At 53.9% G+C, this 22438-nt stretch overlaps 1 protein-coding gene across 2 annotated transcripts in view; it reads left to right on the forward strand.

Annotated features, from left to right (window-relative positions):
- Safb2 (scaffold attachment factor B2) overlaps nt 1-22438 on the forward strand; it is a 31992-nt gene that overhangs the window by 7432 nt on the left and 2122 nt on the right. Inside the window, exons 5-19 of one of the 2 annotated variants that reach the window (XR_006851601.2) lie at nt 1152-1214; nt 2050-2077; nt 2968-3511; nt 3941-3990; nt 4515-4615; nt 10675-10824; nt 10907-11019; nt 13363-13493; nt 14541-14632; nt 16907-17043; nt 18367-18660; nt 19424-19564; nt 20874-20916; nt 21443-21701; nt 21906-22037. Coding sequence is in view for 1 of the 2 variants with exons in the window: in XM_046443995.2 (XP_046299951.1) it covers nt 1152-1214; nt 2050-2077; nt 2968-3511; nt 3941-3990; nt 4515-4615; nt 10675-10824; nt 10907-11019; nt 13363-13493; nt 14541-14632; nt 16907-17043; nt 18367-18660; nt 19424-19564; nt 20874-20916; nt 21906-22036 (2018 nt within the window). In the remaining variant the exon portion in view is untranslated. Of the gene's footprint in view, nt 1-1151; nt 1215-2049; nt 2078-2967; nt 3512-3940; nt 3991-4514; nt 4616-10674; nt 10825-10906; nt 11020-13362; nt 13494-14540; nt 14633-16906; nt 17044-18366; nt 18661-19423; nt 19565-20873; nt 20917-21442; nt 21702-21905; nt 22038-22438 lie in introns of those variants that run through there. The other variant, XM_046443995.2, reaches the window with a different exon arrangement.

Genomic DNA, 22438 nt, shown 5'->3' on the forward strand with positions numbered 1-22438 from the left:
GGCTCCTGGCGGGGGCCCAGCCCTGGTAGCAGTTACCTCCATTTAAGCACCACGCGGGTCAGGAATTAAACAGTAGATGGCTTTGAAGTAGAGCATGGTGAGTATTGGAGAGTATTTGGCAGGCAGACCATTTCTCAGCGTGTTGTGGTGTTGTGAGCCATCAAACAGACGGCTGACACGGTTAGTGAGAGTCTTCTCCTTTTAAGAAGGTTATATGTGTGTGTTTAACATGGAGCGTGAATACAGAGGTAACAAATGGTCACTCACCCGCCATCCAGGCCCTCCTACTGTTGGGGAGGTGCTCAGAATGACAGACCAGACACTTATGGCTCACGCCACCCTAGCACTGAGTGTCATCTTAACCTGACTGTGACACGTGCCCAGCCATTGTAGTTGGTTATTTTATTTTAAGGCATTTTAGCTTTCACCTTTGGGGAAAAAGGCCCTTATAGGACTGAATCTTAACCCTGACGTCGGAAGTTGTGAGCTCCAGACTCGCGATCCACTCGTCTGGCGAGTGGCGTGGAGCAGCTGGCTTGCCCTCTTTTCTTCGCACCCTGCTGTGGTGCCATTTCTGCCATTTCCAGGGTGTGCTTGCTTTCTTACTTCCTGCTTCTTGAAGGCATCTAGGTCCTAGGTTCTGATTTAGAAAAAGGAGGGATCACTATACATAAAAGCTTGAAGGCCCGCGTGTAGCTCAGTGGCAGACTGCTTGCCTAGCATGCACAAGGTCCTGGGTTCCATCTCTGGCACTGCTTAAAAAAAAATCCTACAAAAAAGTGCCTAGTAAAGTATTGCTATCAAGTGAAATTGGAGGAGTTTCCGATTTTAAATTTTGGCTCACCTTTTGATTTCTACTTTGGAAAAGTTGGGCTTGGGTAGTGGAAGTAAACCACCGGTGCTTAGAACCTGCCCTGGAAGTCGGTTTCCTGTTCTTCAGCCAGCAGACAGCGCGCCCACCACCTGTGAGCCACTGTGGGACACAGGTGTGGTGCAGTGCAGGGACAGGGGGAGGGGGAAACTGAGTGATCTCACAGTGGGTCTGCATGTGGCCACAGGCACTTGAAGGACAGGGACACAAGTGGCAAATTGCAGGCCTTAGCATTCACAGCTCTGGTGCCCATAAAGTAACGCTCTATCTCCTTTTTCAGGTGGATGGGGAAGGCTTCGAGAGCACTTTGGAAGCTTCATCATTGGACTTCAAAGTGATTCCGGTAAGATATCATCTGAGTCTGCGATTTTGGAAACGAACAACAGTTTTCCTCAGTGAGAGAAAGTGTGTGTGGGAGAAGGGCGTGGACTAAGTGTTGACGCTGAGCCGGGGCTGGGGGTACTTGGTAGAATGGATGCAGTCTCAGAGTTTGGAATGAGGGGCTCTTACAGAACCCACAGGGATGTGACCAGGAGCAAGTGCTGCGAGGAAGCAGTTGGTCGGCATGAACGTGCCTCCAAGTTTCTCAGGAGTCCTGTCTGAATCCAGGCCTGGAGTTAGCACAGGGAATAGGAAATGGGAGCCATGGTGTGGGCAGTGGCTAAGAGGGCAGGGTGGGAGTACAGAAGCAGGGCTCAGCTGCCCTAGCCAGGGAGGGTATGATTGCTTCCTGGAGGGGTAGTTGGGAGGTTTGCAGCAGGGAAGAGAGAGGTCTGGTCTGTTAAAGATAAAAAGTTCTGGTTACAAATACCAGCTGGCCGTGGGGAGATGGTTTTTCTACCTCAATCCGTTGTGAGGTGCAGCGATAGGCTGTAGAACCTCCGCTTTGACCCAGAAGTCCCTGCCAACTATGGTGGCCTTGATCATTTTGGGGACAGAGTATGGTGGCCACATTTGGGGGTGAACAGGGCAGGCTGGAGTTGCCACTGCCATCCCACTGGTCCCAGAGGAAGTGGCCGTGTGAGAGTGTGGTGGCTGTGGTGCTGTAGGATGGGGTGTTTGGAGAGTCTGGAAACAGGCCTTTCCTTACTGGAGACTGAAGCCGAGTCTGCGGGTAACGTGCCCATGCAGCTTTTAGAGTGACTGTGGATCTGCTTTTTCTTGTCTTTCTTAAATAGGATATTGAAGAACCTCTCTTGGAGCCAGGTACTGATAAGAGAAACACGACAGTATGGTTTGGAATTTTTCGCGCTACTCTTATTTAAAGCGGTGTATATCTTAAGCTGTGTTATGGTCTTGTAAATTACCCTAGTGGTGGACAATCCAGATCGTACGAGGATCAGAGATTGGAAACCCGTACGTATCACCAGATCTGTAGAGTGCTGTTCTGGCTTCTTGAGGTCAGACATTTTGGTTGAGATGTAGTGATGATTTTCATCTCTATCCACATGGAGTGGCATTTAAGTAATTCCCCCTGGGTTTCTTCCATGTGTTTCTACACATGAAACAGATCTTGTGATATTTTGCTGCAGTCGATTTGGTGAACGCAGTAAGGCAGGCTAACGCTGGTGTCAGGGCTCGGTAACCCGAGAAGTGTCTGGACTCCAGAAGAGGAGGCAGAGTTTCTTCAAGAAAATTCCAACATCGCATTCCCCTTCTGGACTGTGTTTATCTCCTGCTGACGGAAGAGATTCTGGTTTTCACATTGAACTGTTTTGTTAACTGAAAATCAAAGAAGTTTGGAAATTAAACTGTTCAGTGCACGGTGATTGCATTTGATTCGGCACCGGGACATTGGAAGATAAGTTGGAAGACCCAGATCTTACAAAACTTGGAAGTCTGTCTTGAAACAGCCCAGTGGTTGTAGGTGTTTAAATCTGGGGCTTTTCTCTCCCCTGTAGCGTAGAGGCTTACCTAGTAGGCGGCGCGCAGGTAGTGTAACCAGTGTAACTGTGTGTACCCGCGGGTTTTCCAATCTCTGTGTAGCTAGCAGTTCTCTTCGTGTTAGTGTGGCAGCCGTGCCAGTTCCACATTGTGATTGCTTTATTTCCCTGGTAATTAAACCTTGTGCCATTCTATTCCTGTTAAATCCGTAGAAAATGAGAAAATACTCGACATTTTGGGGGAAACTTGTAAATCTGAGCCAGTAAAAGAAGAAGGTTCCGAGCTGGAGCAGCCATTTGCACAGGATACAAGTAGCGTGGGGCCAGACAGAAAGCTTGCGGAGGAAGAGGACCTTTTTGGCAGCGCCCACCCGGAAGAGGAGGAAGAGGAAGAGCAGGAGGAGGAGGAGGAGGAGGGAGATTTAGATTTGGCCAGCGAGTCAACACGCGCTCAGTGGAGCGAGGCAGACACCCTGTTAGCGGTAGTGAAAAGGGAGCCCGTGGAGCAGACAGGCGAAGGCGCGAGGACGGACTGTGAGCCTGTAGGGCTAGAGAAGCCAGTTGAGCAGAGTAGCGCGGGCTCCGAGCTCACGGAGGCCTCTAGCCAGGAGGCCGCGGAAGCGCCCACGGAAGCTCCAAGCCCAGAGCCCAGAGATAGCAAAGAAGACGTGAAGAAGTTTGATTTTGAAGCTTGTAATGAAGTCCCTCCGGCTCCTAAAGAGTCCTCAACCAGTGAGGGCGCTGATCAGAAAATGAGGTTTGTTGTTTCTCAGTTTTAGACCAGACGCTATCTCCTTTTCATTGGTCATTTAATGACACACATAAGCTGTTTTTTCTGCAATTGGCCAGCCAGACTGCTGAAATTGTAGTTTACCTCCCAACAGTGTTTATTTCTCTGTGTCTTTTTAATGGGTGATTCCATTCCTTTATTTCTTATCAACCTACCATGGTTGTGTTTTTAAATTGTTAATTGTTATCTTCAGCTTAATTGAATTGACATTGACTTTTACAAATCTGACATTGTATTTTGGGGGTCAGATTTTCCAAAATAAGCTTACAAAGGTGTCTTAAAATTTTATTTCAGACTAATTTTCTGGTAGGTATTCAGTTTTAGCACATATCATACCTTTAATTTAGTTCTCTTTAGTTTTTTTCCTGTATGAGTAACATTAACTTTTGTCTCTAGCTCTTTTAAGGAAGAAAAAGATATAAAGCCAGTCATTAAAGATGAAAAAGGTAGGAGTTCCCAGTCGCGGGGGCGAGGACTAGCTGGTGTTGGGGGAGGGGCCGCGCAGCCCTCGCGTCTGGTCCCCGTGTCCGGGCCATCATGTTGGGCTGCCACAGTTAGCCGCTGATGGTTTCTAGGGATGAGTTGGGTGGTTGGGAGCACTGTGCTCTCTGTGTCAGTCGTGGTTTTTATTTATGGATAGTGCGATTCGCATTCCGAGATGGGTACACTTCAACCCGTTGAGTAATAGTGAGGTGACCCTTTCAGACACTGCAGTCTTGATTGAGAACCAGTCGTCCAAAGAGGATTCCACCATGAGAGATGGCTCTGCTGTTAGTCCTCAAACAGAGAGTCTCACCTTCTGCTGGCAGAATTTCCCTGTCTGCCTTGTGGGTTGGTGGCACTGCAGTGCCATAAGGTAGAGGCATTGACGCTGGGCACAGTGAGGGTGCTAGAAGGGGCTGCAGTTCTCAGGGCGGCGACACTTCCCAGTGTGCCTGGAGGTGAGTGCCATGATCTCCCTCTCCCGCAGGCCGTGTGGGCAGCAGTTCGGGAAGGAATCTGTGGGTCAGCGGGCTGTCCTCCACCACCCGTGCCACTGACCTGAAGAACCTCTTCAGCAAATACGGGAAGGTATGTGCAGCCTAAAAAATTGGGGGTTAAAAAAGGAGCTAGAGAGCTTGTTGCTTGCTGTTGGTTTCATTGATTCTCATTTCTGGTCTTAAATGTCCGAAAGGGGAGACCCACCAAGCTCCCAGTAGTGTGCCCTATTTTCTGGTTCAGGGCTATCAGGATCCCTTGGGAAGCAAGGCAGAAGGCTCCTTCTTACCCCTGCTTGGGACCATGTGTAGGTAGCCATTACCTAAGACCCTCTCTGTCTTTGTGATTTGTCATAAACACACAGACTCTTCTGGTCTGTGCAAACTTACAGCCGCGTGCTGGTGTTTTCCTTAATGGTAAGTGTGGGTTCGGCCTTTCTATCTTCTGGCATTTTATGTGTACTTTGATAAAGTGGAATGTGATGATGGTTTAAAGATCAGTCGCTAGCAGGGCACAGTGCTGTACACTACAGTCCTGTAGTCCAGCAGCATGGGAGGCCAAGAGAGCAGGATCCCAAGTTCAAGGCTCACCCTCAGCAACTTAGCAAGACCCTGTCTCAAGAAATAAAAGGTGGGGGGGTGTGGCTCAGTGGTTAGGCTCCCTGCGTTCAATCCCTGGTACCAAAAAACAAATCACTAAAGTGCTGTTGGAATACACAGGAGAGAAAGTACACAGTTCAGAAGCCCCCCACAGGCCCTGAAGGGCAATTAGAAATGACTGCACTGTCCTGGAGTTAATGCCTGAAACAGCCTGATGCCAAGCCCTCAGGACCACCCTGGCCCCCGAGGGAGAGGGGAGGCTCAGGACCTCATGGTGTGAAAGGTGCAGGATTTCAGGCAGAAACATTTTATGGGTTTCTAGCATGGCCTCATCCTGCGTCCACGAGTCTGTCGCTGATCTTGTCACTGATTAGCCATCCAGGGAGCAGTAGGCAGTCAGCACCCGAGAAAGCGTCCATCATGTCGAGCTTTTCTGAACAGCCGGCTTGGGTAGCTCTCGCGGCCGCTGGCATCGCAGCAGGTGCTGCTGGAAAGCCCAGGTGCACGTGGCTCAGGGAGGCTCCTCGCACCCCAGCGAGGCCTTGTGTCCACCTGGGAGGTGACTCTTCAGCTGGGGTTGGAGTGGCTGATGGCCCTGCCCCAGGAACTTGGCTCTGGCCAGAAGCTCAAGGTGGTGGACAAGGTGAAGTGGTCAGAGGAGGCTCTGAGGAGCTGGAGACCGGGGCATGTGGCGAGGAATGAGGACACCAGAGCTTATCGTGGTGTCTCCTCCCATCTGGGTCTCATCTGTCATCGGAAGTGGTGCCCTTGTGAGGACGTTCAGAGTGACATAGTAAAGGACCGTCTTGGCTCAGCTCCCTGGTGCTGGGGGCTGGGAAGCTATGAGGCCCCGTCTCTGACTGGAGGGCTAACGGCAGAGCCCGGGCACAAGGGCCCTGCGGTGTGTCTCCTTGGGGACCCCAGAGGTCAGGAGGAAAAATGCCTCACCCAGGCTGACCCTCTGGATCAGTGGTGGGCCTGAGGCCAGGACTGCCGTGTCCAGGGCTCTTTCCACGTCCTGAGTCCGTGGCGTCACCAGTCACTGCTGCGCTGTTTCCCTTTGCGCCAATCCCTTTCTCCTGTTGGTCTGCCTTCTTGTGGACCGTGTCTTTGTGCGACTTTCGGTTTGTTGTCTATAACTTTTGCTGTGTTTGCTATTCCTCTGTGGGGGCTGAACCCAAGGGTGCGCTCCCACTGAGCCACATCCCAGCCCTTATATTGCATTTTGAGACAGGGTCTCGTTAAATTGCTGAGGCTGGCCTTGAATTTGCAATCCTCCTTCCTCAGCCTCCTGAACTGCTGGGATTACAGGCGTATGCCACCATTCCCAACTGTTGTGTTGTTGTTTAGGGATTATAGCACACATCTTTAAGAAATCACGCACTGGGCTGGGGTTGTGGCTCAGTGGTAGAGCGCCCGTCTAGCACGGGCCAAGCCCTGGGTTTGATCCCCAGCACCACATAAAAATAAATAAATAAAGATATTTTTAAAAAGAAGAACCCATGCACTACGCTACTGGGTTTTTTTTTTTTCCTTGCCTTTTTTTCTGTAGTTACCTTTTTTTTTTTTTTTTTTGCAAAGTAGCTGTATTCATGCCAACAAACTCATCTGCATAGAAATCCATTTCAGATCAAGATCTTCCCCCTTTACCCTCCTGTCCTCTCTCCCCGCTCCCATTCTTCCTTCTGGGCTCCACCTGACTTCCTTTCGCTCCTGTTAATGTATTTTTTAATCTGGGTCCTATCCTTCCTCCCTCTTTATCTTACTCTAGCTTACATATAATGAGAGGAAACATTAGACCTTTGAGGGCTGGGGATGCAGATCTGTTGGTAGAGGGCTTGCCTCACATGCACAAGGCCCTGGTTTCAATCCCCAGCACCACAAAAAAACACACAAACTAACATCAAATCTTTGAGTTTTTGAGTTTGGCTTATTTCATTTAACACGACATTCTTCATTTTCAACCCGTTTACCAGCAAATGCCATAATTTTGTGATTTTTTTTTTTAATGGCTTAGTAGAACTCCATTGTAGATATACACCACAATTTCTTAATCCATTCATCTGCTGATGGGCATCTGGGTTGATTCCATAATCTAGCTATCGTGAATTGTGCTCTATAAACCTTGACGTGGCTGGATCACTGTAGCATGCTGCTTTGGGATCTTTGGAAAAATTCCAAGGAGTGAGCGGGATAGCTGACAATTTGTCAACCATTTGTGTTTCCTCCTTTTGAGAAGTTTCTGTTTGTTTCTTTTGTCCATTTATTTATTGGGTTGGTGTTTTGTGGGGCTTTTGGTTTTGACTTTGTGCTAAGTTTTTTGAGTTCTTTCTATATTCTGGATACTAATTCCCTATTGGAGGAGTAGCTGGCCAAGATTTTTCTCCCATTCTGAAGCTCTCTCCACGTCCTAACCCTTTCCTTTGCTATGCAGAAGTGTTTGTTTTGTTTCGTCTTATGTTGGTGCTGGGGGTCAGACCCAGGGCCTTGTGCATGCAAGGCAAGCACTCTACCAGCTGAGCTACAGCCCCAGCCCCTATGCAGAAGCTTTTTAGTTGTTTGGCGCCCCACTTATTAATTCGTGATTTATTAAATGCGCTTTGGGGTCTCGTTCAGGAAGTTGGTTCCCGCACCTGTGTGGTGGAGTAGCACCTGTAAAATTTGTGGTCTAATTCTTGTCTTTTATCCATTGTGCAGGGTGAAAAAGAGGAATCTAATTTCATTTTTGTACACAAAGCTAACCAGTTTCATAGCACCATTTATTAAAAGGGCTACTATCTTAAAGATATCTTTTTGGAACGTTTGTTACCTCTCAGATGCCTCTAGGTTCGTGGATTTATTCTTGTGTCTTCTGTGCCGTTGGTCTCCGTGACACCGCTCTGCAGTATAATTTTAGGTCAGGTATTGTAAGTCTCCTGCTTCACTTTTCTTGCTTAGTATTGCGCTGGCTACTCTGGGTCTCCCGTAATTCTTACAAATGAATTGTTTTCCCTAAATCTCTGAAGAATGTCATTGGTGGTTTGATGGGGATAGCATTTTATCTGTATGGCGCTTTTGGTAATATGGCCATTGTAACGTTGTGGTTTTCCTGATTTCTTCTTCGGCGTGTAGGAAAGCCATTGATTTATGGGTATTGGTCTTCTACTTTGCTGAACTACTTTATAAGCTCTAGAAGTCTTCTGGGGCAGTTTCTTGGGTCTTCTAGGTATAGGATCTTATTGTTGGAAAACAGAGATAGTTTGACTTCCTGTTTGTACCCTTTTATTGTCTGATCACTCTGGCTGTTGTTTTGAGGACTGCATTGAATAGGAGTTATGAGAGTGGACAGCCCCGTCTTGGTCCTGGTTTTAGATGAAATTTTTTGGAGTTGTAGTAGGAGAATACAATACCTTTATTTATGTATTTATTTATTTTTGATTTTTTTTGATTGTTTATGTATTTATTTGAGTTTTTTGATTATTTTTTAAATATTTATTTTTTAGTTTTTTTAAAGTGGATACAGTATTTTTATGTGGATCAAACCCAATGCCTCACGCATGCCAGGCAAGCACGCCACCACTTAGCCACATCCCCAACCTATTTTTGAATTTTTAAGCTTTTTTGTGGTGCTGAGGATGGAACCCAGTGCCTCATGTGCTAGACAAGCGCTCTGCCACTGAGCTAAGACCCCGGCCCCATAGATGGCCTTTATGATGTTGAGGAAAGTTCCTTTGATCTGTGGCTTCCCCCGGGTTAAACACATAATTTTAAAGAGGTTTGTAAGTAAGAAGAGAATATGATTACTGAGCCAAGCCTTTGTTCCTGTTTGCTGGGTCCGGTCCCTGTTGAGATCACTTTCAGTGTGGGGCTCTGGTGTGGACGCCTGTAGTGTTTGTACATGTGAAGTCTTCGTTCACCTCCATTTTGAATTATATTTTCCTGGGTAAGAATTCTTAATCTTTCTTTTCTTTTTTCTTTCTTTCTTTTTTTTTGTACCAGGGATTGAATCAAGGGGCTCTTAACCACTGAGCGACATTCCCAACCCTTTTAAAAACATATTTTATTAGAGACAGGGTCTCACTGAGTTGCTTAGGGCCTTGCTAAGTTGCTGAGGTTTGCCTTGAACTTGGGATCCTCCTGCTTCAGCCTCCTGACCTTTGAGCTGCTGGGATGACAGGCCACAGTGTCTGGGGTGATCTTAAGTACAGTCTGTCTTTTCCTGCTCGCAGCTTTAAAGACACCTAAACCTAAGCCTGGTTGGGACAGTTTGGTGACGGTGTGTTGTGCTTCAGTTGTTGGTCATCCTGCTCCCTTTCTTTGGGGACTCCTGAGCTGTCAGCTCATTGATATTTGAGTTTGGGTTTTTTCTCCTAATCTTTTTTTTTTTTCATCTTTAGTGGTTTCTCTTCTGTCTCTTCAGGTTCCCTGATTTTTTTCTTACATGGTGTCTGTCTGGGGTCCCCTCTCGTGTGCTTTTCATCTCCAGAAGTTTGGTTGGGGTCTCTGTGGGTGGGTGCCTGACGTGCTTGGCCTCCTCCACCTTCTTGAAGGTTAGGGTGGAGCTAAAGTAACTGTGTTAATCCTGTCCACCGATCCTCGCCTCTCAGGTCTGGCCTTGGCCTGGTGGGCCACCCGTGTCTTCAGGGTGGGTCACCTGTGTTTCCGGTTGGCTACCTCGTGGTCTCTGATGGGTGTGCATTTTACCTGTGGGCTTATTCCTGTCTGCCACAGCAGGTGACCTGGCCAGGGCTAGGGTGGTCTTTCATGGGGCTGATTTGTCCCACTGCTGGCACAGCGTCCCTTGAGGCCTCTACCTGGTGCCCCACGAGTGGGCAGCTTTTCCTCTCGGGTTCCTGGGCAGAGCTGAACCATTTTGGATCTGAGTGACCCACAAATTATTCCCTCTGCTCCTCGTGGCTGGTTTTCTCGCAGCCTTTGGTGTCCTCACACGTGTGCCCTGGTCAGAAGAAGGCCTCTGCAGGTCTCTGGAGGTCTCATGTGCTGCGCTCTCCTGCCGTCCAGTAATCTCTGTGTAATGATTTCTCTCTGCCTTGATCTCAGCATCTCAGGTCGGTCTCAACTCATTTGACATCTGCCTTAGTTTCTCCTCCCTGTCTGTGACCTGGAGACTCGGCAGTAACCAGGGCAATAGTAGGACAATCCTCAGGATCACTGTCCTGGGCAGCCTGGGGTCCAGGGTCTGAAAACTAATGTGTCCACCTTCCCGCCAGTGTTCAGTCCTTTCAGACAGCAGCACAGCACTTTGCTGCAAGCAGTGAAGCCATGCTGGCCCAGCACTGCCCCCAGCCTTCCTTGGCAGTGGATGAAACGACCCCGTTTCTGATTACTTACCAGGTAGTGAGTGCTAAAGGTGGACGGTGTTGCATGCCTGTGTCTTTCAGAGAGCTGATTCCTGTTAAAACAGCCGTATTTTGGTCGACCAGGATTCATTAGAACCAGTAACGGTTTTGCAGAACTCATAATTTGTGGGCCATGATCTGGTTGTCTATTAAGTGCTGGTAATGTCGCGAGTTGCACAGTGATCTGAGAGCAAGAGTGCTCTTTGTCTTAAAGGTTGTGGGGGCCAAAGTGGTGACCAATGCCCGCAGTCCTGGGGCTCGATGCTATGGATTTGTCACCATGTCGACGTCCGACGAGGCGACCAAGTGTATCAGCCATCTGCACAGAACCGAACTGCATGGGAGAATGATCTCCGTGGAGAGGGTGAGGCTTCTTTTCAGCGTTGACTGAGGCTCACAGGCGCCGAGACCTGCTAGGGGTCATTTCTGCCCATGTTCTGTTTTAGGCCAAAAACGAGCCTGCCGGGAAGAAGCCGTCAGAGCGGAGAGAGTGTGAGGTGAAGAAGGAGAAGCCTCCCGGCGTCGACAGGCACCATTCTGTGGAGATCAAGATGGAAAAGTGAAGTGATTTTACACATCTTTCCCTTGGGATTCCTGGGAGGAGGCCGGGTGGCCCTGGGTGGGCCTCACGAGGCGAGCAGCGTCTCCTTTGTGCCCCCAGTGCAGCCCGCACTCGCCCTTGCTGCACTCCCTGAGCCGGCTGCCTACAGACGCGGGTCAGGTGGTCCTCACCTGTGTGCCGACGACTCTGTGGACTTTGAAAGCAGTCTTGCACATAGACTGAAGCGCTCTGGTCTCTGTTCCTTCCTAAGGTTCTCCAGGCTTAGAGGCATTTTTCATCAACGTAGATTTTCCATGCAGCCTTTTTTTTTTTAAGCAGGGAAACTATCTAAAACCCAGTTTTTCCAAGATAAAACACCATCCAAAGGAATTCAGCGTGCTCCTGCGTTGCAGGGAGCGGCCTTGAGCTGGAAGTTTGTGCTGGGCCTGGCAGAAGCCAGGGATTGCTGTTCATGTCAGAATCAAAAATATACCAGAGCGTGCTGTGAGCGCACTGTGGTACCCTGGAGCACCTTGGCACAGCAGTGGAGAAGCCAAGGGTCTGTGGCACTTTTCATAAAAAGAAGTGATTTATATTTTTAATAAAGATGGAAATAGACCCCAATCTTTGAAAGCAAGCACGGCCCGTTCCTATGCTATCAGGGTCAGGGCTTGTCTTTGGAGTCGGTTAGCCTTGGTGACTCGTCTGGTAGTGGCACCGTCCCAAAGCCCAGTGTGTGTCCATCTGTCTTGTGGTGACTTGCTTCTGTGGCCAGGTCCACTCTGCTTTTCACGAGGAGCTCTCTACTACAGATCCACCCATCTCACTTTTCAAGCGGCAGGATGCGTGGAGGTACCGTGTCCCTGTTCTCCATCGAATGCTTGAGACGGGTTGAGGTGGGACGGGACTGTTGAGAGTTCTTGGTGTCCGGGCTCATGTCATTCATGACCTGCGTCCCACGGTGTCGTGTTGGTGGGGAAAGGAAGGTGAAAACTGCTGGCTCGCAGGTTTGGGCCCCGTGCTGGGCTGGAGTGCAGGAGCTGTGTGAGGCAGGTGCCCTGGAGAGAAGAGGAAGCAGGCTGGGAGAGGGGGTCACACAGCCAGCAGGGATTCATTGTTGACCTTGCATTTTGTCTTTAAGATTCTGGAGGTTGAGTAGTCGACCCAGGGAAATAGGCTCTGCAAAGACGCATCCAGTCTTGGACGTGGTGTTGTGTGGTTGGTTTTGAGAGCCTGGGTACCTCAGAGGGGTCCTTCCACCCGGGTTCGCTGCATGTCCCTTGACTGGCTTGGTGTGGCCGGCCTGTCTCTTGGTGTCTAGGCAGTACCCTGGAGGTGCAAAGAATGTGGGAGCAGAGGAGGCCCCTCGGGATTCCCCGTGGCTTCCAGGCAATTGTGTAGAGTGACCTCTGTCCGTCAGAAGGCCCCAGGAAACCGCTGTGGAGTGCTGACAGCAGTTGGACAGATCTGTGCATCCACAGGCCGTCCTCAGAGCAGGCCGGGGCCAGGTTGCTGGACACAGCCTCCTTTATGCCAGGCCCCAGAACCTAATGGACGTCTGTGCCCACACCCACACGAGGTGGGTGACGGTAGAGTCGGATGGAGGCAGGGAGACGATGAAGCAGTTCACGTCACTTCAGCTGAATCTGTGTGAGATTCTTTCCAAACAGGAGCAGTGTGTCAGCAGGCCGTTTACAGTAGTCCTGGTACACACCAGTTTTCATCGTGTCAGTGTGATTCAAAATGAATATTATAAGAAGGTCGCTCTGTGCTCCAGGAGTTAGGAGACAGTGGCGCAGGAGCGGGGTCCGTTGGCTTTCCTGCCTGGACCCGCCTGTGGTTGGCACTGGGTATTGGGCTTTTCAACCCCCAAGCTAGATCTCCCCCTGCTGGAGAACCTAGAGACCGGTTGGTGGCTAGGTGGCTCCTTCACAGCACGAGGTGCTTCTGATGTGGCGCAGTCACATTGATTGACACCTGCTGTGCCATTTTAACTCTCCAGAAGTACACGTCTGGGTCTTGGTGTGGGGGAGCGGCTCTGGCCCTAGGCAGTGGGTCCTCGTGTGTCCCGTCACGTGCAAAGAAAGCCTCGTGTCGGGGCGAAGGGTTCTCAGGAAGCTGGAGAGTTCCGCAGGTGCACTTGCACGTCCGTCGACACCAGCACAGTCTCCGTTTTTGTTTTGCGACTCTAGAGGCAGCGGGTAATGGACGTGGGACCCGGGGCTGGGTCCGAAGAGCGGTAGCACTGGTTTTCCAGTCCTTTCCCCGCTGTGCGCGAGCTCTCGGGGATGAAGCTGGGGTGGGGGGCTGCTCCTGTTGGAGTCCTGGGTGCTCAAGGTTGATAACCGTGTTTTTAAATAGAACCGTAATCAAGAAGGAAGAGAAGGTTGAGAAAAAGGAGGAAAAGAAGCCTGAAGACATTAAAAAGGAAGAAAAAGACCAAGATGAGCTGAAACCAGCACCGACAAATCGGTCTAGAGTCACCAAGTCAGGTGATGGGCGTCTTTTCAGTGTTCGTGAGGGGGGCCGCCTGAGCAGGACCTGGGTGGAGGGGGCAGAGAAGTCCCGAGTCCCTGTGGCCGAGTTTTGCTCTTAACAGGAGCTGCTAAGAGCAGCCTCGGGAAGGCAGTTCTGGTGTCTGAACCACGACCAAGTCCAGGGACCTGAGGCTGAGCACAGGTGGGAGTGAGGAGACGGCTGCCCTGAGTCTCGGGCAGAACGTGGCGGGGGCTCACAGGAGGGAGCTCTCCTGGCTCCCTGCAACTGGCTGCAAGTGTGCGACGCAGTCTCCCCTGCGTTAGCCAAAGCCAGGCAGAGCGAAAGTCGGAGAAGGGCGGCCGGGGGCGCGGGTGTGCGCCTTAGTCCCAGGTACTCAGAGGCTGAGGCAGCAGGAGTCTGGCTAACCTGGGTGACGTGTCCCCCAAGTAGAGAATAACTAAAACCTCAGGACATCTGCATGCATTGAGGTAGTTGTCCTTGAAGGTGCTGTTTCTGTTGTCATTTTATGAAGGTTATCACACCCTACACCACTGATTTGTGTGATACTCTGAGCTTGTTTTGTGACAAAAAGTAAACCCCTAACAAGAATCAGAAACAGCCCAAGCCGCTGGAGCCCTGGCGTAACGTGGAGCACTGGGCTTAGCGCTCCAGAGTCGGGGTCGTGACCAGCAGCCTCACCTCACGGAACGTGTCTTTTGAACGTTCCCCCAGTGTGTGAGTCTCCTCCAGTAAGGCATCGCTTCTGCAGTCAGAGGGTCCGTCTCACTGCAGGACCTTGCACCGGAAGCCTTCCTGCCTCGGAGGAGTGAGGGAGCCCGCCCACCTGGCGGGGCACTCCCCCTGGGGACAGCAGTGGCTGGTGCAGACAGAGCACAGGGCCCGGGCTCCACAGAGCTGTGGGGTGTGTAGGAGGGTGAAGATGTGGCTCTGAGGGCTTGGCAAGGGGTGACGGAATTCTGCAGCAGGACTGTCGCTTGGGTGAGACCCTGTGAAGCCGAGCCGGTGGCGTGTTCTGACGGGTTGCTGTTTTTTTCCTGAAGGAAGCCGAGGAATGGAACGGACAGTCGTGATGGATAAGTCCAAAGGAGAGCCCGTCATCAGCGTGAAGACCACAAGCAGGTCCAAGGAGAGGGTGAGTGCGGCCTCTGTTTCTGGGTTGGCACGGGCTGCTGATCACTGGGCCTCACACTGGCGAAGCAGCATTGCTTCCCTTTCAACTTTCAAAACCGCAGATGCACTCAGGAGCCGGGTCCATCCACTGCTGATATTGGGTACATGCAAGATCCGTTGTCACATCCTAAAACGTCGCTTCCCCGTATTTGCTTTCCTGAGAATGCTGAACGCCGGTGGCTTGTGTCGGGGCCTCTCCTGGGTGGGAGGGTAGGGGCCCGGCTGGCGTCGGAAGGCAGGCCAACCCCGGATTTCTGAGCAGCAGTTATCAATGATCCTGAGTCGGTTTCTAGCCTCGAGTTAAATTGACCAGAAGAAAAGCGGAGCCCGGCCTCCAGCTGAGCACCTCGGGGTGTCGGCCAAGGAGCGGGCGAGGCAGGGGCTCCCTCTAGGTTTTGTCCAGTTGAGAAAACCTCACTGCAGGGCCTGCTGCTCCGCTATGGGGGGCCGGGGTGCAGGGCTCCGGCAGTGAGCGCCGAGTCCAGGGTCCACTGAGAACGTGGGGGCAGAGGGTGGCGAGACTGCATTTGAAAATGACACGAGGGCTGGGGCGTGGCTCCCTGGTGGAGCCCGTGCCTCTCGTGGGCCAGGTGCCCTGCACTGCGCAAAGGAAGTGAAGGGAACGTTCCAATCCTAGTAAGCCTCAGTGCTCGTGGTTCCTAAGATTGTTTGTCACGTGGGCTCCAGGAAAATTGTAAACTGCAGAGACGTCTGAAGGGAAAAAAGACCCATAGTCCTTACCACCCAGATGAGCCAGTGCGAAAACACTCCATGGAGACAGCACATGTGATGGGAGTGTCCAGCTGGCGCAGGGAGATGCAGCGGGCCAGTGGAAGCCACTGGGTGGGCGCAAGCCCACCCGCCTCACACACGTAGCACATCGGTAGCATGCAGGCGCCACAGGACCCGGTCAGCCCCTGCAGGGAATGGCGGCTGTTGTCTTAGTTGTGCACGTAATGTCACTTGAAAATCTTCAAAAGCTAAGGCATGTGGTCGTTTTTCTTTTAAAAGCACATTTATTTTGAAATAAAGTGCTGCTCAGAATGGAGATGATTGGCTGGGAGTGGATCATGCACCAAGTGCCTGTGACCCCCCAGCCCTCTGCAGGCACCTCCCTGCGGCGTGGCCATGCGAGCTGTGGGCTCATCTCAGGCCCAGTGTCTGGGTCTGTCCTTGTAACGAGGCTGTCCTCAGTGTCTTTCCCCAACCTCTTCCACCCTTCTTTCCTGACTGATGCAATGACTGGCTTTCACCTTTGCCCGTCTTTATTGTCTTTCTCCCTCCCCACATGAGCTCGTGAAATCATTCAGGGACATTTTTAAAATACAGTCGCCCAGGCCCCCGCCCTGGAGATGTGAGTCTGTCAGCAGGAAGCCCCAGGTTCTGTGTCGCTCCAGAGCCTCCAGGGACAGTGACAAGTGGCCAGGATGGGAGAGGCCTCGAAGGTCTCAGAAATGGAGGTCAAGCATCAAAATTTCATTTCATCCCAGGAACATGGCGTCCTAGGCGTTGGCCATTGGCACCTTGTGCTTCCCCAGGGGCGTTGTTCCACGCGGCCTCCCGCAGCCTGTCCTCCTGTACAGCTGGCTGGGCTGGGAGGAGAGGGAAGTGGGCGGTCAGTCACCCGGCTATGACAGCAGCTGGTTTCATTGAACCCACTGAGGCCCGTGGCCACGCTTGGCCTCAGCTGGCCTGGCCTGTGTCCCTGGGAGGCCTGGTTTTGCTCTGGGGGGTGAGTGCTGGGCTCTGCTCCGCCAGGAAAGCTCCCTGCGGGTTTTCTGAGGTTTCTCTTCCGTTAATGCCCTTCAACAATTGAAAGCAAGCTTCTGGCTTAAGCGGCAAAACTCAGACTTGGAGTGGAGCAGCCTATGCCCGGGCCTCCGGTTCGGAGACCACGGCTTTCCAAGTAAACCACGTGGGACGAAAGAATCTTAGTCTAACCCAGATATGTATCTCCCACTCCCGTTGTGTGTGCTTTTTAAGAGTTTGTTAAATTCAGTGTTTTAGCTGGGACACGAGGACTTGTCCGTGCCTTTGGGGTGTCGTGTGGTGTCTTGGTGCGTGATCTCCATCGTGCCGTGCTCACGTCAGGCTGAGCCTGTCTCCTCCAGCGCTTCCCATCTCCTGGTGGCAAAAACGTTCACGACCTAGATTTTTGAGACGTTAGAGTTCTCTAGCCCCTCTGGCCTGGGCTCACTTTTCTGACTAAATTTGATACGTTCCTTTTGGTAAACAGAGCTCCAAGAGTCAGGACCGCAAGTCGGAAAGCAAAGAGAAGAGAGACATCTTGTCCTTCGATAAAATCAAAGAGCAGAGGGAGCGAGAGCGCCAGAGACAGCGGGAGCGCGAGATCCGGGAGACGGAGAGGCGGCGGTAAGGGCGCGGGCGCGGCGCTGGGTGGGTGGCTTCTCTGGGGTGGTCGTCCTTTCTCCCCACTGCCCCCGTAGAGCGAGTCGTCTGGCTGTTCCTGGGTTTTGCCCAGATCCAGGAGGCAAGGCCGAGCACCAGTTCACAGTGACAAGTGGCATGAAAGTCCTTGAAGCCCAGTTTTGCCCAGTATTTCCCTGGTGCAGCTGGACCTTGGCCCTTGTAGGACAGCTCACCCTCGGTAGCTTGGATCTCTCAGTGGGGGGGGCTTGCTCCTTCCTGCCGGGACCCTCTTTGTAAATCAGACCAAAGCCTACAGCCGGAAGTCCGTGGTCGCCTTTCCTTGGCTTGGTTTCAGCTTGGCCAGAGAGGGTGCCCCCCGTAATAGCTTCTTGAAATGCCTGCCTCAGCAGTGCCCTCTTGGTGCCCATCCTTCCCAGGCCTTGTCATTGTGAGGAGCACTGCCCCTCTGACCTGCAGCAGCCTGGCCATGGGGTCTGCCACGGGCCCCCACTCCCACCCCGCGCTGAGCCTGTGTTTCTCCCGTCCCCGTCCAGACTGGTCGTCCTGAATGAGCTGGACTCGAGGGACTGAGGCTGCAGGTCAGCTGCTGGCCTTGGAGTGTTGCCCTGAGACAGGAATCGGCCTTTCTCCCCTCGGGAGGCTGTTGCAAATGCTTGGGACCACATGTGTTTGGGGTTTTTCAGGTTTTGACGTATTCGCATCAGCTTACTGAGATGCCTTGGGGTGCGGCCCAAGTCTAAACCCGTGGCCTGAGGGTACTCTTATATGCCACTTTGGGAGCTTTTTGACTGACCCCTCACATGAGCTTGTGGTGCAGTCTTCTACTTTTCATGTTGGTGCTCAGGAAGTTGTAGAGTTGGGGTACTTGGGAATTTGTTTTTTGGCACTAGGGGCTGGACCCAGGGGGGCTCGACCCCTGAGCCGCACCCCAGTCCTTTTTATGCTGTACTTGGAGACAGGGTCTCCCTGAGTTGCTTGGCACCTCGCAGCTTGCAGGGGCTGCTTAGAACTTGAGGTCCTCCTGCCTCAGCCTCCCGAGCTGCTGGGGTCAGGGAATGGGCGCTGCTCCCCGAGGATCCTGGACTTTGGCCTCAAGGCGCAGCTCTGCTCCGGGTGCCCACGAGCCCAGCAGCTGTCCCGCCCGGAGGCCTCGCTGCCTGTGGCGGTGTGCTCCTGTAGTGCTGCTGGCTTCCTCTCTGCATTTGGGCCCAGTCTTGCTGGCCTGGGCCACGGCCCTCTCTGGGCGAGGGCCAGCTGGGTGCTTCCTACTTGAGGCTGAGGCCGACTTGCTGTCCCTGTCCGCAGGGAGCGCGAGCAGCGGGAGCGGGAGCAGCGGCTGGAGGCCTTCCACGAGCGCAAGGAGAAGGCGCGGCTGCAGCGGGAGCGCCTGCACCTGGAGTGCCAGCGGCAGCGGCTGGAGCGCGAGCGCCTGGAGCGGGAGCGGCTGGAACGCGAGCGCATGCGCGTGGAGCGCGAGCGCAGGAAGGAGCAGGAGCGCATCCACCGCGAGCGCGAGGAGCTGCGGCGCCAGCAGGAGCAGCTGCGCTACGAGCAGGAGCGGCGCCCGGCCCTGCGCAGGCCCTATGAGCCGGACGGCCGGTGAGCCAGGCCCGCACCCCAGCGTCCCCTGCCACCGGTCGCCACCCCCGGCGCTGCAGCCTGCTCTTCCCCGTCTAGCTTCACAGAGCCCCTCAGGTGCTGCCCTCCGGGGCTTCTGTGGTGGGCCTCTGAGGGAGCACGGCTGCCAGGCCAGGGTGGCCAGGGTGGCCAGGGCCGTCTGCCAACAGGCAGAGAAGGCGCCACAGAAGAGGAAAGCGCCTTCCCGTCCAGAAAGTAGGGTTATTGGTCCCCAGCTTCTCGGAGCCACTTAATTGAGGGCCACCCACCACCCTGCTCCCCAGGAGCCGACTTCTCTGGTAAGAGCCAGGAAGAAGGTGATGGGATGCTTCCTGCGCTGCATGTAGCCCACTGTCACCCGATCCGACTCCTGTGCTTCCAAAAGACCCAGAGGGAGGTTGGTCTCCCTAGAAGACGGAGGGTAGGAGCGCAGCAGCCAGAACACGGTTCGGGAAGGCCACGTGTTTCATTGTACTTGCGTCTGAGCTCCCGCGGGGATCAAGGCCCTAACAGCCTGTGACACAGTTAGCGCCCTGCAGTCCCTCCCCCGGTGGTTAGCAGCTCGCCTCCTGGCAGTTTGGGGCTTTTGATTTATCACATCAAAGCGGTGACGATGGGCTGTTTAGAGATGAGCCTGCAGGCGGCCTAGGTGCCGGGTCTGGAGGGGCAGCTCCTCCTGCCTGGGCCTCCTCCTTTTCCTCATGCTCTTCCATTAGTGAAACTTGTGTCCTTTTTATTAAACCAGGAGAGACGATGCCTATTGGCCAGAAGGAAAACGCGTGGCCTTGGAGGACAGGTACCGCGCTGACTTCCCCCGGCCGGATCATCGCTTCCATGACTTTGACCACCGAGACCGAGGCCAGTACCAGGACCACGCTGCTGACAGGTCAGCCATCGGTAGCCGTGCCCGCGGCAGGTGTCAGCTGTGTCCCCACCCTGTGTCGGGCCGGGTCCTCGCCCCTGCTCTCAGAGTCTTGCTCTCTAGTGTCTTGGTGGCCTCCTGGTCCCTCACCCACAGCTCCAGCAGGTCGCTGGAGTCGTGGTCACTTGTGCTTCCTCAGTTTGCCAAGCAGGAAGGCATCCACTGTCCTCTCTGTACAGAGCGGTCACGTCTGGCCCCAGGCAGCGTCCTGGGCCTCACACCAAGCTGTCAGGGTGGGATTGTCAGCATGGCCAGGTTCTGAGGTGACAGCTCCCTGGGGTCTCTTCAGTCGCCACTCTGCCACAGAGCACAGGGCCCATCCTTCTGGTCATCACAGGGAGTAAATGGGGGAAGAAGGGACTTTGGGGCTGGCTGACCAGCAGAGGTTGCCACGCCAGTGGGCTGCAGAGCGTCGCCTGAGCGCGCAGCACGCCTCAGGCCTACTCCCTTGGTGGTGTGGGTGGGGATTTTACCAGTGTCTCCCCCGCCACGGTTTTGGTTTTCATTTTTCTGCTAATCCCTGTTAGGAGGAGGAGGACAGTATGTGTAGGGTTTTTTGTTTTTGTATTATTTGGTTCCAGGAATCAAACTCGGGGGCCCTCGACCACTGAGCCCCATCCCCAGCCCTGTTTTGTATTTTATTTAGAGACAGGGTCTCACTGAATTGCTTAGCACCTCACTTTTGCTGAGGCTGGCTTTGAACTCGCGATCCTCCACCTCAGCCTCCCAAGCCACTGTGATGACCGGTGTGTGCCACTGTGCCCAGCTGAGTGTGTGTACTTACTAAAATTTCCAGCACTGCAGGGAAAGGTGACCTGGGTTCTCCGTGTGGGCCCCACGTGACGTCTCTCTGCCCTTGGGCTGCGCGGGCAGAGCCACATCACTGCTCAGGAGCTCTTGGGAAATGGAAGGGGTCAGAACAGGGGGCTGGGAACAGTGGGGGGAGCCAGGGGCCTGATTCACAGGTGGATGGCGTGAGTCACGGGAGACGCTGGGGACTGCCTGAGGCTGTCAGGCCACCGGTCAGTGAGGCCTTCCAGCGAGTCTGCTTTTGAGGCTCCTTCTCAGGGTTTGCATTCAGTCACATCTTTATTCCGACCGTCCTGGGACCCGACTTCACCTCTAGAGAAGCGCATTCACGCTGAGCAGGCCAGGGAATGACAGTGCTCGTGTGGGGAGGTGGCACCCATGCCTTAGTTGGAGGACTCTAGGGTGACCAGTGGAGTGTCCATCCCACCAACTGCCGACTGAATGAGATCTGTTCCTTTTGCAGGAGGGAGGGGTCCAGGCCCATGATGGGAGAGCGAGACGGTCAGGTGAGTGGGGCCAGCCCGCGCCAGGGTCCTGCCTGCCTGTGCTCCAGCCTGCCTGTGCTCCAGCCTGTGGCTGGTGACTTGTACCAGGCAGGGGTTCATGGGAACAGCGGTTCTAGGAGCACTTAGCAGAGCGCGTGCTTGGTGATCTTCTCCCGAGTGGTCTCTATGGGCTCCAGCTGCAGGGCTTGAGTCACGCACAGTGGCCTTCCTGTCATCCCAGTGCCTCAGGAGGCCAGGTGTGAGGCCAGCCTCAGCAGCATAGGAACTTTGTGTCCGACACAGTGGGTGCCCTAGGACACCCCAGGTGGCGGCCTACAGCTGGCTGGGGCATCACTTAACCACATTTGGGGGCCCTCTGGTTCAGCTATAGCGCTTGACACTGGGGTGAAGACCACGTAGGTGGCCCTAAGTCTCTGGCACCGTGCAGGCCCTGTGGGTGCTCAGAGGAGAGGAGCGCGACTGAGGGATGGGGTGGGCGTCTAAAGCACATGTGTTTTCTGAGAAGACATCATGCTGGCTTCTCCAGGGTCTCGGCCTCTCGCGTCCTGGGTGCTGGATTGCTCACCAGGGGCACTGAGTGGTCTGCGTGTACAGCACCGGCCTCGGGTGGCAGGCAGCGAGGGGCCCCTTGAGAGCCACACACCAGAGGGGCTGTCCTTAGAGAGGAGGAAGGGCCCATCAGGGCTGATGTCATAAGTGGCCCTTCAGCCAGGCCAGTCAGGCGCTGTGGTCCTGGGGACGCCCGGGGAGTGGGCCTCTGCCCACGAACTGCAGCGCCGGCTCAGGTGGGTTGGTGACAGAGCTGTGAGGGGATGACGAGGGGACTCTGGGGGCGAAGGGTCCCCTGGTGCAGAGCCTCGGGAAGCTCGACACCCCGGCCCCCAGCCTGCTCCTGGCTGCCCACTGCTCCCCTGGGGCCCACAGGTGGACAGGCCCTCCCGGATGGGGGTGGCCACGGCAGAGCGTCACCTGTCCCCCTTTGCCTCTAGCACTATTCAGACGACCGCCACAGCCATGGAGGACCCCCAGAGCGCCATGGCCGGGACTCCCGCGATGGCTGGGGGGGCTACAGCTCTGACAAGAGGATGAGCGAAGGCCGGGGCCTCCCCCCTGGACCCAGGTGAGTGGCAGGCCCCGTGGCTCAGGGTCTGTGAGGTTGGGCCTCCCTCCCCAGCGGGGGTGCTTGGTGTCGACAGTGGCCCCGCAGTTCCCAGCCAGCCCACCTCTGCCCCGGACTGGCACTGTCCCCAGGCTGCTGTTCCCGTCTCTGTGGCCTGTGTGAGGTGGGGCCCTGCTGCACGGGGCAGGGTGGCCTGGGCTCCTCCTGTGCCACCTGTCCCTCCATGCACTTTTGCCGGGGACTCTCTGCTTCTCCTTGGAGCTGAGCTGTTCCTGGTGTTCAGGGACACCAGCAGTTCCCACCCCGCTGCAGGTGGCAGATTGCAGCCACAGTCTGATGAACTAGTGGGACATGTTCTCTTCCCAGCGACCTACTTAGAGCTTGATGCCTCGGCGTCACTTC

The sequence above is a fragment of the Marmota monax genome, unplaced genomic scaffold, assembly GCF_021218885.2.
Source record: "Marmota monax isolate L192 unplaced genomic scaffold, Marmota_monax_Labrador192_F-V1.1 WCK01_AAM20220418_F8-fsc00102, whole genome shotgun sequence".
Taxonomy (NCBI): Eukaryota; Metazoa; Chordata; class Mammalia; order Rodentia; family Sciuridae; genus Marmota; species Marmota monax.